The sequence below is a fragment of the Bemisia tabaci genome, chromosome 2, assembly GCF_918797505.1.
Source record: "Bemisia tabaci chromosome 2, PGI_BMITA_v3".
Classification (NCBI taxonomy): Eukaryota; Metazoa; Arthropoda; class Insecta; order Hemiptera; family Aleyrodidae; genus Bemisia; species Bemisia tabaci.
Window position 1 is genome coordinate 47,468,050 of NC_092794.1, and position 15,508 is coordinate 47,483,557.

The 15,508-nt window shown below is 39.3% G+C and overlaps 1 protein-coding gene across 40 annotated transcripts in view; it reads right to left on the reverse strand.

Moving 5' to 3' along the window:
• Positions 1–15,508, reverse strand: part of shot (dystonin-like protein short stop) — a 236,492-nt gene that overhangs the window by 32,926 nt on the left and 188,058 nt on the right. For all 40 annotated transcript variants that reach the window (XM_072297436.1, XM_072297427.1, XM_072297425.1 and 37 more), the window contains 11 exons: positions 14,683–14,906; positions 13,900–14,098; positions 7,472–13,057; positions 6,788–6,985; positions 6,271–6,534; positions 5,423–5,617; positions 4,401–4,641; positions 3,547–3,797; positions 2,868–3,068; positions 2,122–2,276; positions 224–709 (listed from right to left, as the gene is read on the reverse strand). In XM_072297436.1, coding sequence (XP_072153537.1) covers positions 224–709; positions 2,122–2,276; positions 2,868–3,068; positions 3,547–3,797; positions 4,401–4,641; positions 5,423–5,617; positions 6,271–6,534; positions 6,788–6,985; positions 7,472–13,057; positions 13,900–14,098; positions 14,683–14,906 — 8,000 coding nt within the window. The remainder of the gene's footprint in view (positions 1–223; positions 710–2,121; positions 2,277–2,867; positions 3,069–3,546; positions 3,798–4,400; positions 4,642–5,422; positions 5,618–6,270; positions 6,535–6,787; positions 6,986–7,471; positions 13,058–13,899; positions 14,099–14,682; positions 14,907–15,508) is intronic.

The following is a 15,508-nucleotide window of genomic DNA, read 5'->3' on the forward strand; positions in this document are numbered from 1 at the left end:
AAAATTAAATAAAACAAGAGAAACAACCCTCTTTGAATAAAGCAAGAGAATTATGGAAAAAAAAAACCTTTGACTACTATTACTCAAAAATATTTTAAATCTAATTTTAGAGATCTTCAACAGTTGCCAAATGGTTCACAAATTTCACAGAAATAGTGAATTAGAAGGTGCGTTCAGTTTCTTTGGGACAAATCTGCAAATATTCTGAAAGAATAAAGCTTACCTTTGCGCATCACGCAATGCCTCCTCAAGTCCAGTTTGCCTATCAGCTGCTTTCTGGAGAAGGTCACGCCAGTTCTTGTTGAGCTTGTTCAGGCGGTCTTGAGTGCTTGAGGCCTCATCGCTGCCACGACTTGATTCAATTAGCTGTCTACCGGCATCATTCAACGTATCAACACTCGACTGGTGAGCTTGAATATCGTTAACAAGTACCTTCAATTTCGCTAATTCAACTTCTAGAACTTGCGGATCATCGAACACTGGTTTAAGTTCATTGTCCAATGTGCGGTTGGTGGCATCAATCCATGCCATTAATTCATCTACTGCATGCTGGAATTGGCCAAGTCTGAGGAGAGCGTTTTCAAGTTGACGCTGTCGCTCGACTACACCTCTTAGTAATTCATCCCAGCGACGATTGACACTGGCCAAAGGTTTCTTCAAAGCAGCTGCTTGTTCTGCTGATGTGCGCTCCGTTAGTTCTTGAGCTTGCCTAAAAATTTTTGGACAGAGGAAATACTACATTAAAAAAGAGATACATGAAATTTAAACTCATCCACAGGCTGATTCTGTTTGCGTGAGAGGTTTTCCTTATTCATAAATTCGTCTAATTTAGAATGCATAGAACAGAAATAGGTTTGATAAAACTGACTCTTGTAACTTTTTAAAGGGGCTATTTCAAATTTGTTTGGTTTATTGAAAAAGTGACAATATGACTGGCTGATTTTCTCTTTCCTACTGTTTCAAGTTCACCTTAACTTGATTTGATGAAAAAATAGGGAAGTTCACTTTTAGGGTAAACTTTTGCTAAAACGTCTCTGTTGAAATTTATAACCATTGAGAAAAATGTTTTTCTGGATTATAAGATGAGGTGGGGTAAGAGAGGGGCTCTTAAGACATTCCCATAAAATCAATTTTTTTTCCTTGCAGAATTTCTGTGATCAATCAATTTTTTCTTTGATAAAAGACGAACTTTTATAGCATTTGCAAATTTTTGCAAGTTCAGTCTGCAATAAGTTTTTGCTCATAATCATGCCTGAAACTGCAAAGGCATATGGTCTAAACAAACATTATTAACCTGCATATTCATGGTGAAGACTAAAAACCTTCTACGACATAGGACAATTTAATTTGAATCAGTTTATTTCTATAAATAGAAAATTTAGTTATTTTTAAATTCCTCCATTTTGACAAGTCGAAAATTTTCATTTGTCACATTTTACTTGTGAGTGGGATGATTAGTAATTTTCACAGTAGAAATTTGTAAAAATTTTTCTTTGCTCTTTTCAAAATAATCCATGGTAGAATTAATTGGAAATGGAAATATTAAAAAACCAGGTCAGATGCATTTTTTGATAACTACTTACTTTACACAGCTAAATATCTAATAAACTGATAAAACCAAACAGAAGATAAACAATAAACAGCTGAAAAATATGAGCCTGAATGAAGCAAAATCACTTACCGAGTTAAAGACCTAATCATTCAAGGCAGCAGGAAAAGATTAAATAAACAACTGAGTAAAGTCATTGTTATGAAATTAACAGGGGTCAAAAACTTGCCATAGAAAAAACAATTAAGAATCCTCAAAATTATGAAAAAAAACTGAACAGCTAACAGAGTTAAAATACTGGAGTTTGTTCAGCTAGTGTAAGTTCACAGAAAGTTCTTTCAGAGAATGACTATTGTTTCATAGATACAGTAAAAAGAAAATGCATGTGAAGTCTTATTTTCTGTCTGAAATAGTCCGAAGAGAAGGTGTGATTGCATTTTCAAATCTACCTTGCTTGTTAAAATTTAAAAACTACTGAGGTAGCTTTGATTCCAAAATGCCTTCAAATTGGACTAGAGAGAAAATTATTTTCTTTGATGGATCAAAAAACAAACATAAAAAAATCCCCATACCTGTTCAAAGCTTCAACTTTCACCATATGAGGATCAACATCGTTCTTGAATTGTTTGAGCTGCGAAATTTGTTTCTTGACAGCATTGATGTCTGAAGCGATTGGTCCAAGTCCAGCAAATCTCTCTTCTGCTTGGTCCAAAAAGTCTAACAAGTCCTAGAAATAAAAACAAATTAGTGAGCCATTTTAGTACTTTGTTACTAAAGTCGTTTAAAAGTATGAAGTGAGCTGTGCTGCTTTTCCCAACTTCTTTAGTGCAAATTAGATGAGCATGAAATTGTAGATTGGGCCATGCAATTCCAGCGAGCTCAGCTGTCTACTGATGTACTTACTGCATTTTCCCATCACCATGGATTTTCATCATCACTGCAAAAATCCTCGTTTTCAGAATTTTTTCACGATGGTAATTAGTAGATAAGCGTCACTGTCGTAATTTTTCCATCCAGAATACATAAACTTAGATGGCAGTGGGTATGGGACGCCTCTAGCATATTTCAGATTTGGAGGACTCCGCAAAAGGAAGCGTTATATCACCACAGAGTCGATTCATTGAGCATTTTGCCGAACGCATAGTTTTCTTTGTACTAAAAACTATGGAGAACAACTCTTTCCGGGCCAAATTCTTTGGCACTTAACCGACCCACTGGGAATAATCTATTTTTTCCTTAAGACTTCTCTATTCCTGATTTTAATCAAATTAAACCTCTTTATCTAAAGATAATGTTCCAAGTTGACTTTTGCAATTACCTGAAGAGTTTCATGGAATTCCATAGCTTTTTCCATCGCATGGATCAAATTTTCTTCACGCTTGGCAAACAAGGCTGTGATTGTATCCCAGGCATTGTCCAAATCTTCGATGTGTTTCTTGACTTCCGGTTTATCAGGTTCGCCACACACTTTCATCAACTGCTGACCAGTGGCACGACAGTGCTCAACTTCTGGTTTTGTCTGCAAATTAATACGCCAATTTGGTGAGTGAAATTTGCAAAAACAGCTTGAAAAAGATCATTGAATATGAAGATTTCTAACTTTAAAACGTAAATCAAGTCAAAAGAGAATATTATTCGAATAAGTTTTTTGAACTTTGGAGCAGAACTCAAAAAAAAGTTTTAACTTCATCAAACATGATATTTCAGCAATGTCTCAGTTTTTATAAATTTCGTGTCTATATCTTCCTTTAATTTATCACATTAGGAGAAAGCTATAAAAACAGCTATTATACATGCATTTACAGCTTTTATTGCATCATCTCAATGTATTTATTGACATCCATTTTCAATTAGGTTCATTGCTGAGAACAGATAGATATATTCTGAGCAGACATACATCCTGATTAAGAAGAACAATAACTGAACAATCACTTGAATAAGCAAAATGATTTGCCGGATAATGATCCGAATAAACTCTAAAATTTTCTGCAAATTACCTGATCAATTTCAGCCTTGATGTCTTTGAGAGCTTCTCTCTGCTGCTTGATAATTTCAGGCTGTACTGCTGGTGGTTCCTGAGAGTTGAGTGAGTGTTGAAGGTCACGGAGACGAGCCATGACGCTTTGAAGCTCATCCCAGAAACGCTCAGCAATGGCCAGAGCTTCTTCCAAAGACTTGCCACGGTCACCAGTGGCTCGCTGCACATCATTCCACAAACTGTTCAACTTGTCTAACTTCCGCTTAATATCTGCAGACAGAGTGAGTAGCTCTTAAGTTAAGAACATAGCCAGTATACAAGGATCAATGAAACTCTAATAGACAGGACAGTTTCCAAGGAAATATTCTGCCTCAATCTCATGTGTGCAGGGTGCGGGTGACCCTCTCGAACCCCCTGTCAGCTGATTGCGGCTGTCAGGGGGTGGGACTGGCCGTCCGTTCCTGGCACATGCGAGCAGTAGTTGCCGGAACTCGGTTTTCTACCCGCTTTCAAAGCAAAAAAAGGGAAATATTCAAGATCTTGACAAAATATACAGGGTAGTCTGATCTAAAACTCGAACCTTCCATCAAGTTGAAAAAAAAATGCAGTCAATAAAAAGGCTTCCTCAATCATTACACAAATACTGCGCATGACTCGAGTTTTTAATTGGATTCATAGCTCATAAAATGTTTAAAATCACAATTAACTTCGATTGCTTTAAACTACTTCTGTTAAACAGCAGAGCAATGAACAAACGCTGTTCGAAACACCAACCACTGTGATCATTCCCGCCCAGCAAGACCAACAAAAAGACAGTCATTATGATTGGCTTGGCGGTGAATATGTCAACATTTGAGAAACAAAATTACGAACCTTTAACAGCTGGGTCTGAGGCGTTGGGTGCTTTCTTGATAACATCATTGGCTGCCTTCTTCACTGCTTGGAATGCTTCTTCTCGCTTGTCCAAATCCTCAATCAGTACATTGTTCTCATCAATTTGATCCCTGATGCGTGGAGGATGAGCTGAAATTGGGTCAGCTCCAGCCACCTGATCTGCGGTGTTGGCCAATGCACGCAACATACCCTCAAGCTTATCACTAAATTGACTAGATTCCTGAAATATAGAGTAAAATATTTATCGAATTGAAAACTAGGCTTAAACAGACTGTGAATGATGATAGCTCCAAACCAAACTCCAATCCTACCTTGGAAAAGGTTCTTAAATCTGAATCAAACCTGAAACTTCTTTGTTGTAAATAGGTTTTTACTTGCACAGATGATAATAAAAAACTTAAATACAATTTTTTCCATGAAATCAACTGGTGCAGTTTGCAAAGTTGACGTATCAAACGATCTAACTAAATTTTAATGAAATAAATTCACAACATAAATAAAGAAGCCACATTTGAAGCATGGGAACATAATGGAAATTATTAGGTCACTACTGTCTTTAAAGTAATTGGTGCATTTTCTGAGAACAAAGCACAACTGAGATCTCTCCTTACATTAGACATTAGCCGAGGACTTTCATAAGAGTACCAATCTTGCATGGGTTATTTTGAACATAATGGGTGCCTAAACCCTCCGACATTATTTTTTTCACAATCTATAGACACATCTGCATAAAATTTTTAAGCAAGTCTATTTACTTTTTTACTTTTCTTCTGATTTGAATGTTTTGTACTTCAAAAGTTTTTGAAATATTCATAGATTAAATTTTTCAAAAAGTTTGGAGATTCGTCTACACTATATTATTTATATATGAACCGACAAAAAGCCTGGATGTAATTACAAGGCTTTCTTCACACCAAAATAGAATAGTTGTTCAGCTCTAAAAGTTTGTTATGGGCTGAATTGATACCTAAAAAATTTCAGTTCAAATGAAGTGAAAGTACCTGAAGGGCTTTTTCGAGTGCCTGTTGCCTTGCCCGCAGCTCTGAGCGCAGAGCATTGTAACGAGCATTATCAGAGTCCAAAATGTCTTGAACTTTGCTACCTTCTTCATCATTGCACAAGCGAATCAATGCTTCACCAGTCTTGTTCAGTTTCTCAAAGAATGGTTTGTGTTCACTGATGGACTGTAAGAATAGCTGAAATACAAGAGAAAACTTGACACATAAGTAAAGTTAAGAGAAAGAATTGATAAATAAGAATTAATTTTACGTTGATCTTAACTACCACGCTTTGTTAATGATTTTGCCTTGAAATTCGGAAAAGGAGAAGGGTAAAAACAAAAAACATTGAAGGAAAATGATTGATGGCCAATTTTGCTACAATTGTGAGATTTTACAGAAAGACTTTGACTTAAGGACTGTTAATATGGATTGCTTGCTTTTGAACATTAAGAATTACCTGAATCAGGTAAAGATGATGAAACTTATTGAAAGATATGCAAAGAACCATTCACAAAAAAGGCACGTATGCTAAGATTGTGAAGTTTTGATGTGTTTCTCGGTCTCTAAGAGGGGCTTATCAAAACATATTTAACCTTTGAAATTTTCTAATTGTATGGGGTAGCTTTCCTGCAGATTTCGTGATGAGCTAGGTATGTAAATTTGTATTGGAATGCAAGAACAGCAAGGTTGCACCATCGTAGCTACACTAGATGGACATAAGCCTTTTCTCTGAAAATGGCTGCAACCTCTCTTCTTAAAATTAAAAAATGAGGATAAAATTTAATATAGTGACATAGAAATAAAAAAAAGGGACAGTACAAAATCACTATATCTGCAATGGAATTTACCTCATTTTTATCTTGCTGTTGAGCTATCTGATCTGGTCTCAAAGCAGGCATAGCCAACATGTTGACTTGGTGCTCCATGTCATCTAACCATGAGCTGAGGCCACTGTGTGTTTCATGGAAGTGCTCTGCAAGTGGTAATGCTTGTTCCAAGATGCCTAGACGGTCCGAGCTCAGGCCAGAAACGGTTTCCATCATCTCTCTCAGATCTTCCATCTTCTCCCTAATGACTGAGGTATCATCGTGTTGGGTAGACTCACGCAGCACCTTCAAAATGAAATCATGGAATAGGTGAATGATATGTAACCGTTCATACCTTTCGCGTTAAATATCAACTTAAAAATAAGCTTACGAGTAAACAATTCTGACCCTCAATATTATCATTAGGGTGGAATCTTAATACAAATTGAAAAAAATATTTAAAGGGGATGTAAAAAATTAGTAATGATGCAAAACATTCATTCTTCTTAGGGTAAAAATTCCTACTTCACGAAAGAACTATATTAAATCTCCTGTTTACCTTTTTGGCAGTTGATAGAACATCACGTACGCGGCCCTTTTGACTTGAAATATCATCATTGAGTGCCTTATGTTCCTTCAATTGAACTCTGATGACATCAGGCTCAGAGCTTGGTGGCTCTGCTTCCCTTAGTTGGTTCTCAACCATTCTGAACCAGTCCAACAAGTCATCTATATCACCGATCACTTCCATTGACCGCTAGAGGAGTTTGTAAAAAAACAAAATATGTATAATAGAGATAACCATAAAGTAAAAGAGTAGTCATGAAAGAAAAATGGAAAATTTACATCAATTCTGGAATTTTCAATATTTGTACCCAGCTTTAATCTGCCTGTGCTGTTCACGGTATTGACCGACAACTTGAAAACTAAGTTACTAATAGCAACAATAGGAGTTTCAAATATTATTAATAGCTAGCTTTTGCCACTTTTTCTTTTACCGAGTTGATTTTGTAGCCCTCATTTATTTAGACATTGATTTATTTGCTTATTATTCGTCAATTTCTAATTCTGTAACCCTTCATTTTCTCTCATGTTTCACCAACTTTGACCCCCCCTCCCCTCCAATGGCTGCAGAATTCATGACGGACCTGAAATTTTAAAAGAAGATTTTTTCTATCAAGCACAATTTGTGAGTAGATCCTTCCATCGAAGTTTAAAAATTTGTGCGGAGACATTAAATTACCTGTTTAGAGAGATGAATGCGTTCTGCTTTACGCTGAATCTGTTCGACAATGGAATCAAATCTCCTGTTATCACGAGTGACAAGACCTTCAATGGTGGCAGCACCTTCCCCAGGAGATATCTGGCACAACTGAGCACCAACTAAATTGATGTTCTCAAGCACAGGTCTGAACTCTTGAATGTCCAACTCAAGGCGCATGATGTCTTCTTCTCGAGGTTCAACTGTCTGCAGCTGTGACTCAGCACCCATCATCCAGTCAACTAAACGATTATGGGAATTGTGGAACTGCTGAACCAGAGGTAATGCTTCTTGAGCATGTTTTAATAAGTTAGCACCTCGAGTTGTTAAGTCGTTGTATCGCCTCTGCAATGAATCAAGTTTATCTTTGAGCTGGATGGCTTCATCGCTGGAGATGTGTTTCATTAGTTCTAATCCAGAGTCAACAGTGCTGTCTACCTCATTCTGACGGTTTGCAATTTCTTCCGTCAGATCTGCGAGATCTTCCATTTGTTCTATTAATTTGTCGGGATGAACAGGCAACACACGGTATTTATTGAGACGATTTTCCATGCCTTCCATCCAGGCTTGAAGGTCCTGGTATGTCAATACAAGATGACGCAATCCTGCTCTTGAGGCTTGTAGTAACTGACCGACATTATCCGATGCAAGGACAAGATTTGCATAACGATCTGCAGTGTCTTGAAGCTTGTCAGCGACAGTTGCAGCTTCATCCTCCCCAACTAAAGCCATCAAGTTACTGGCAATGTCGGTGAGTTCAGTCAGGTCTGGCTTCTTGCGTAAGATGTCTTTATGGAGGGCATCATGCTCCCGAATACGTTGTTGAATCTTCTCCTCATCAGTCGGAATAAGCTCCATATCCTTCACTTTCTTTTCAGTTTTGTCAAGCCAGTCAAGGATTGGTACAAGTTTATCCTGGAATTGTTTGGCGACAACCATGGCTTGCTCTAATGCATCCATACGTTGGGCCGCATTTTCTTGTAATGTTTCAAACCTAGTCGCCAGATCATGTAGCTGACGCTCAATGGCTTTGCGTTCATTCACATCAGCATTGGCAGCGACTTCCTTGCCCATCTTGACAAGGGATGACATGGAATGCTGACGGTCGAGAAGCATCTTCTTTAGGAATTTCTGTTCTTGAAGTTGGGCTTTCACCACCTTATAATCAGCAGATGGTGGTTTCTGATTTGCTACCATCTCTTCGGTATCAGCTAACCACTTAGCGAATCCATCAAGGGCTTCTTGGAACTTGCCGCTTTGGAGAAGCCCGACATCCAACTTACGATCTCTTTCATTTAACTTTTCTTTCAGCGCATTCCATTTATCATTCAATTTCTCTAGATCTTTTTCAAGCCCACTTGTATTGACACCACTAGCAGCAGATGAAACAAGGTTCTGGCCAAATCTGTTGCAGTCATCTACAGCTCTTGTCAGAGGCTCAACGATTCGGTTGCGGAAATGATTGAATTCATCCTGCTGTGATTTGATGGCTTCTACTTCTGAGCCGACTGGTTTCAGGTGACGCAACTCCTCACCAGCATGGGTGATATCGTCCATGACAGCAGAGTGTATTTCATGGAACTTCTGGAGTTTTGCCAACACTTTTTCGAGTTCGTCCTCCCTGTTCTTGGCTCGCTCATCTAAGCGGTTCAATTGCCTGATAAGTGAAGCTGCTTGCTCTCTTGTTGTGGCTGCATCTGGCGCAAAACCATTGTCAATTAGCTGCTCGCCAGCTTCTGCTAGACGAGCAACATCGTTACCAGCGTGAGCTAACTTTTTAATGAACTTGGCAACTTCATCTAGTTGATTTCTAACTATTTTGATGTCCCGATCTGGAGGCTTCATGTTGTCAATTTCATTCTCAAGAGCAGAAAGGTCTACACTCAAATTCTTGGCTCTTTCATTATACTGCGCGAGTGCTGTTGATGCTGACTGGAGTTGAGAGCAACGATCATCTAATTTTGCTGCGAGTTGGTCCAGCCTCTCTCCTAAATTATCAACATCATCACGCAAGTGGCTTGCGTCACCAACACCTAACTCAGCTGCTTCACTGCATAGATCATCTGCTGTCTTACGCAGACCTTGAAGGGGTTTCTTCAGGGCCGCTGCTTCTTCACGCAAAGCTTTGATTCGTTCTAACATTTTTGGATCCCTGGCAGCACCACCAAGTGAGTCATGGGAGGCAAGTTTGTCTTCACAACGTTGAACATTATGCCCAAGGTCTCGCAAATTTTCAGAAAAGTCGGCGAGTCTTCGAGCAGTTTCCTCAAGCCATTGGATACGTTCTAGGAGCTCATTGTTCAGTTTGTCCCAGCGTGTTTTCACTGCAGCTAGTTCTTGTTTCACCAGTTCCTTGTCTACATCACAAGCAGCGAGGAATGTTTCTCCTAATGTGCGAAGGTTTTCAAATTCACCGGAGTGTTTCCACACATCATTTCTGAAAGTGGCAAGTTCACGCAACTGCCTTTCAACATCCCGCCGTTTGAAACTGTCTGGTCTGAGAGCATCAAGTTTGTTCTCTGCTTGCGATAACCAAGGGATGAATGATTCTAAAGCACGATAGTATTTTTTGCAATGTTCCATGCAAGTTTGGAGCCTAGTGTGACGGTCGACTGCTTCTTTACGTAACTTATCCCAATGTTGCTGGATTTTATCTAAGTCTCGCTGTAGATTACGGGTATCATTGCGTTGTTGTTGTGATGCCAAGGAACGTGCAAGCAGCTCTCGTCCTTTGTTTAAGAGCATGATCACTTCATGTTCTTTGTTTAAAACATCTTTGTAAATAGGTTCATGGAAGTCCAATTGTTGCTGAAGAATTTCTCTATCAGCTGAGACTAGCAGCCTCTCATGTAAGGCACCAAGTTCATCTGACAACCAACCCAATGTATGAGCACATGTTTGTTCGAATTGGCGGCCATCTCTTAACAAAGCCTCAATTTCTGCCTTGCGATGATCTAATTTCTTTTGAAGTGTGTTGTATTGCCTTGCGACTGCTGCTAACTTACTTTGGATATCTGCTTTTGAGGCAGGATCACTCAGTACATCACATAAGTGAGCACCTGAGGCTTCCAAATCAGCCAATAGAGGTCTTTGACCCTCCAATTGTCGCTCGAGATTTTGGACCTTCCGGAGCTGTTCTTCTGGCTCTTTGTCAAGGGGAATGTCATCCAACTGATCAGAGATTGACTGCAGTGCATCACGGAGCCGCAGCAAGGCAGCATCAAACTCACGACTAGAATTAGCGGCAGCACCAAGACTGTGGGCACGTTCTTCCAGACGACCCAATAGATCAGCCCACCTTTGCAGAATGTTGCTAAGCTTAGCAGAAATTTTTTCTGCATCAGGAGCAGTTGGGTCAGGCACTTTAGACAGCACACTTTTGCCTACTGTAGTTAGATGCTGTAGCTGTGGCTGCTGCGTACGGAATTCTTCTCTCAGTACCTGCACTTGCTGGACTTGACTTTGGACCATACGAGAGTCTGAGGATATGGGACCAAGAACAGTCATCATCCTATCCTTGGCACTTAACCACGAGGAGAGATTGTCATGCGTATCGTGGAAATCTTTCAAGTCTTCCATAAACTGAATTCGGTTTTTGCATGCATCGTGCAGTGACTTCCACCTAGATGAAACATCAGCTAATTCATCATGCAAGATATCAACGCCGAATGCTGATGGTTTGCGTCTAAGAAGGTCATTCACGCCTGCTTTAGTGCTATCGAGAAGAGATTGTTTCTCGTACATTTCTTCCAGGATTATTTTGATTTGTTTGGCTGTCTTGTCAGCTTCTTCTTTGCTTTGTGGGATGGACTCTTTTGGCAAGGTTCTCTGCACTTTATCCAAAAACTGAGACAGGGATTTTAAGTGATCAAGATGTCGCTTAACCTCTTCTCTGATCTGGTCTAACTCAGTTTGACGATCGGACAGCCTAACGCCAAGTAGATGGTAACGATTGTTGATTTCATTCAGTTCTTGTTGAACTGGTGTGAGCTCATCAAGGTGGAATTCCTGGGAGGATCTGCGGCTACCAAAACCACTTGATCCGCCAGGTGAGACTGGGCTTTGCAAATAGAAGCTGCCACCTTTAATGGGTGAGGGTGACGTTTCTTGAGATGGTCTCCTCAAAGACCCAGTGCTAATGGAAACACGTTTGGTTGGTGACAAAATAGCAACAGAGCTTCTTCTTCTCATGGCTAAGTCAGGATGGGAAATAGCGTCATATGCATTACCTAGATCATTGACTTTATCTACAGTCAATCCATAATCACGGTGCTCCTTTACAATGGGTTTGAGGTCATCTGCTTGTCGCTTGATGGTTTCTAACTCTACCGCAACAGGTTCTAACTTGTTGACACGTAATTCAGTAGCATTCAACCATGCAATGACTTGATCCCGAAGTTTCTCATAAGCAAGCAACTGTTCAGAGCAAGCTTTGCCCAACCGTTGTTTTTCATCAAGCAAGAGGTTGAGTTCCTTCCACAAGTTTTCCAAAGTCTTAACACGGTCACGCACCATGCCGGTATCTGTCACATCCTTCTTGTTAATCAATGTCTTCCCGTTGCTGACAGTTTGCTCGAGTACTTGCCGTTGTGAGTCACGGACACCGATGAGGTCATCAATCTTGGCTCCATTTAAGTCTGGTAACTGATCTAGTGACTCAGTCAGCCACCTTTCTAGCGTTGTTGCTTGACCATTGAATGAAGTCAATGAATGGTGGATATCTGACAAGAATTCGCCTCTCTTGGCAGTTTTGTCCAGCAGTTTCTCAAAACGAGATGTGACATCGCGTAATTTTGACTCAATCTTCTTGGCCAATCTTGGGTTGCTAGCTGTTGAAATGAGCTCTTGTGCTGAGTATGCGACACTGTCTACACTGGTGCGGTGAGAATCAATGTCAGACTGGAGGACCTTGTGTTCACGTAACTGCTCTTCTAGCCTTTCCTTGTGAAGACTTGCAGGGCGAGTAAGGTTTTTAAGACTATTTTCAGCATCATTCAACCAATTGATCAAAGAATCAAGCGCATCTTGGACGCCCTGGGATTGAACCAAAGCTGTGTCCAGGGCTTGACACTTGTTTGCCAATGCATTGCATAGCTGCTTGTACTTATCCTCCAGCTCTTGAACAGGAATTTCAAGAGCCCGAGCCTCTTTTGGTGAAATTTGCCCTTCTAATGAGCGAATAAGAGCATCGGTGGCTTGTTTTGCATTGTCAATGAGCCGTCCTTGTGCAACAAACTCATTGTTTAATGCTTTGGTTCGGGTGAGTTGATCCTCAAGAGTAATAGGGTCGGCAGCTATGGGTTCTGATAAGAGTTTGTTTGCCTTAGGTTCTGCCTCGCGTAGCCACGCCTTTGCTTTTTCGAGTGCATCTCTATATTCTCGCTGCTTACTACCAACTCCACTTAGACGGTCAGAGAGAGCAGTAGCGCGGGCCAGCAAGTCTTTGAAATGAGCTGTTACTGTAGAGACTGTTCCAGATATGATAGACTCGGATGATGATACTGGCTCGATGTGAGATAGACGGGATGGTAGGGATGTTCTGAAGTCATTCAACACATTCAAGTATTCCTGAAAACAAATAAACAATTGGTTAAGAAGTGTCAGCCTTGCCAAAATAAGAAGGAAATACAGCATATGGTGCTCACTTTTCATTATCATTTAACTACGTGCATTGGATGTAATGGCATTTATTTTTTATATTTTGAGCTATATTTTTGTCATGATATTATGGAATACACGATTTTTTCAAAGTATTGGTTGTTTGACAACATACGCTGCGAGACATTTTGATGAGACAATTTTATTTTTTGAGGGTAAAGGCCTGTCCAAAAATTATCACCTCAAAAATTTGGTTTTAGGATTCAATCCAATAGATCTAAGGTTTCTCTGAAAATTAAAACCATCTCCTCCCCTTCCTTTCTTCAATATTAGAAATTTTTAAAAAAATCCATACTCCCTAATGCAATTGTCACCAAGACAGGCAGTTCACAGAAAAAATGCAAAGAAATACGAACACAAGAGGTAAACTTTCACGAATGAGGTGCTTTAAACATGTTCTACAGCTATCCAATTGGAAAATTGTGAGATGGATTGAAAAAATCTATGAAATTGTTCCATTCTGTAGCATTAATGCTGTATGATTGAATTGAAATCAAAATCTAAAATTGAAGGAGAAAGCTAGAAAAGACCTAATTAAGTCACATCGAGGCAAGGAAGACCCCTCACCTGTTTCCCTGAGAGTGACAGAACGTAGTCTGACTTTCAAAGTACAGCGTAATTTATGGATGACCCCTGTTTCGTTTTGAGTATATATTCAGATTTCCAGTTTGGTGAGGAAATCTAATTCTCTGATCGCAAAAAAAGGTTTAAAAAAAACCATGCAAGTGAAGGGAATAATTGCTATCACTTACTTTGGACTCATCAAAGAATTTCTGAGCAGCCATGGTGATAAACCGCAGATCTGCCTGGTGGGCGATGACATCAGAAACGAATTCACGGATGGACTCTCCTGAACTATCAAGGCGGTTCAAATTGGACAAATTTTGCTCCTTGTCTTCCAGGGTGCGACGTGCTTTGTCCATCCATGTTGTAAATGTACTCACTTCATTTCTAGAAAAGAAACAATTTACATCATTTCATAAATTTAAGGACATAAGATGTTACTTTGCAAAAGTAGGGTGAAAAAGAGACAAGAGACTCAATTTTTCAGCGCAAAATCTCAGTTTTGTGTGGAAAGTTGGTGATGCTAGGATGAAAAATGATTCAAGGCATGAATATACTAAAAATGAGCTGAGAAGCTCAGGGGGATGCGCACAGCAGTCTAGGTGCATCACAACCAAGAATTCAAGGTCTGGTTCTGCTGAACATGGTTACTTTTGCACCTACACACCAACTCTCACTTGTGAGGGCATCCACATGAGAAAAACTCTGGAAAGCCTTGGTCGATTGAAATAATTAGCGCAATATCAGCAAATAAATTGCTTCATCAATATTTTGAATTCAATAGGATCCACTAATTTTTTTGCTTGAAATTGACTTCTAAGATCCATATCAGAATCCAGTGTCTTGAGGTAACGCAGGTGGGATCGCAGAAACCAGAAAAAACAGAGCTTCGTTTTTGATGATACGCAATCATACATTGCTTAAGTTGGTATACAACACGATGTACAACATACATTGAGACAAAAACTCACTTGAACTTGTTGAGTTCATCCTTAGCTGCAATCAAGCGCCGCAACAATTTATCAGTGCGGTCATTGCAATAATCATAGCGGTTCTTCAATGATTTGCCGTTCTTTTCTAGATGATTCACTTCATCTCTGGACAAGTAGTCTCCTCCTGTTGCTACTAACTGTCTCACTTGGTCCAAAACTGATGTAACAGATCTTGATTGAGACTCCAATTCTTCTTTGAGTAACTAGAAAAGGAACAAAAGATTTAAATTTATAATTGACTCAAAATGATCACTGATTTTAGGACTTTCACTCAAAGTGGATATCCTAAATTGTGACTTAAGGATAAATTGCTCAATATGATTGGAGATAGGAAGGACGTGAAAATTTTGGTATGCTTCATTATATACTTTGCACAACTTTTTTATTTACTAGGAATTTCTAAAACATGATATGTCAGGAAATAGTCAGCTATTTTTGCTATTAGAATAAATATTCATTACCAGAGTAAGACATACCCAGAGTTAGGACAACCCACTTTTGGTTGGGCTGAAAGTGGCCTAAAAAAAATCCAACTCTGATTGGTTCTCGCTCATGGAGGCCGAAACGAGTGCACCAAGATGGCGGTACCTCGAATGTGAACAAGAATAATGAAAATATTACCTAATTGTGGTTTATCAAGAGTAAATTGTTATTTCCATCGGTCCAAAATGAAAATAGATTAAGAAATTATTCACAAACCAATCTCATTTTCTTTTTAATTGATCAATTTGTTGATGTTGTTGTTTTTGTGTGACAGACATCGCAGGATTCCTGATCCTTATCCCTCAATATCGTTTGTTTGGGT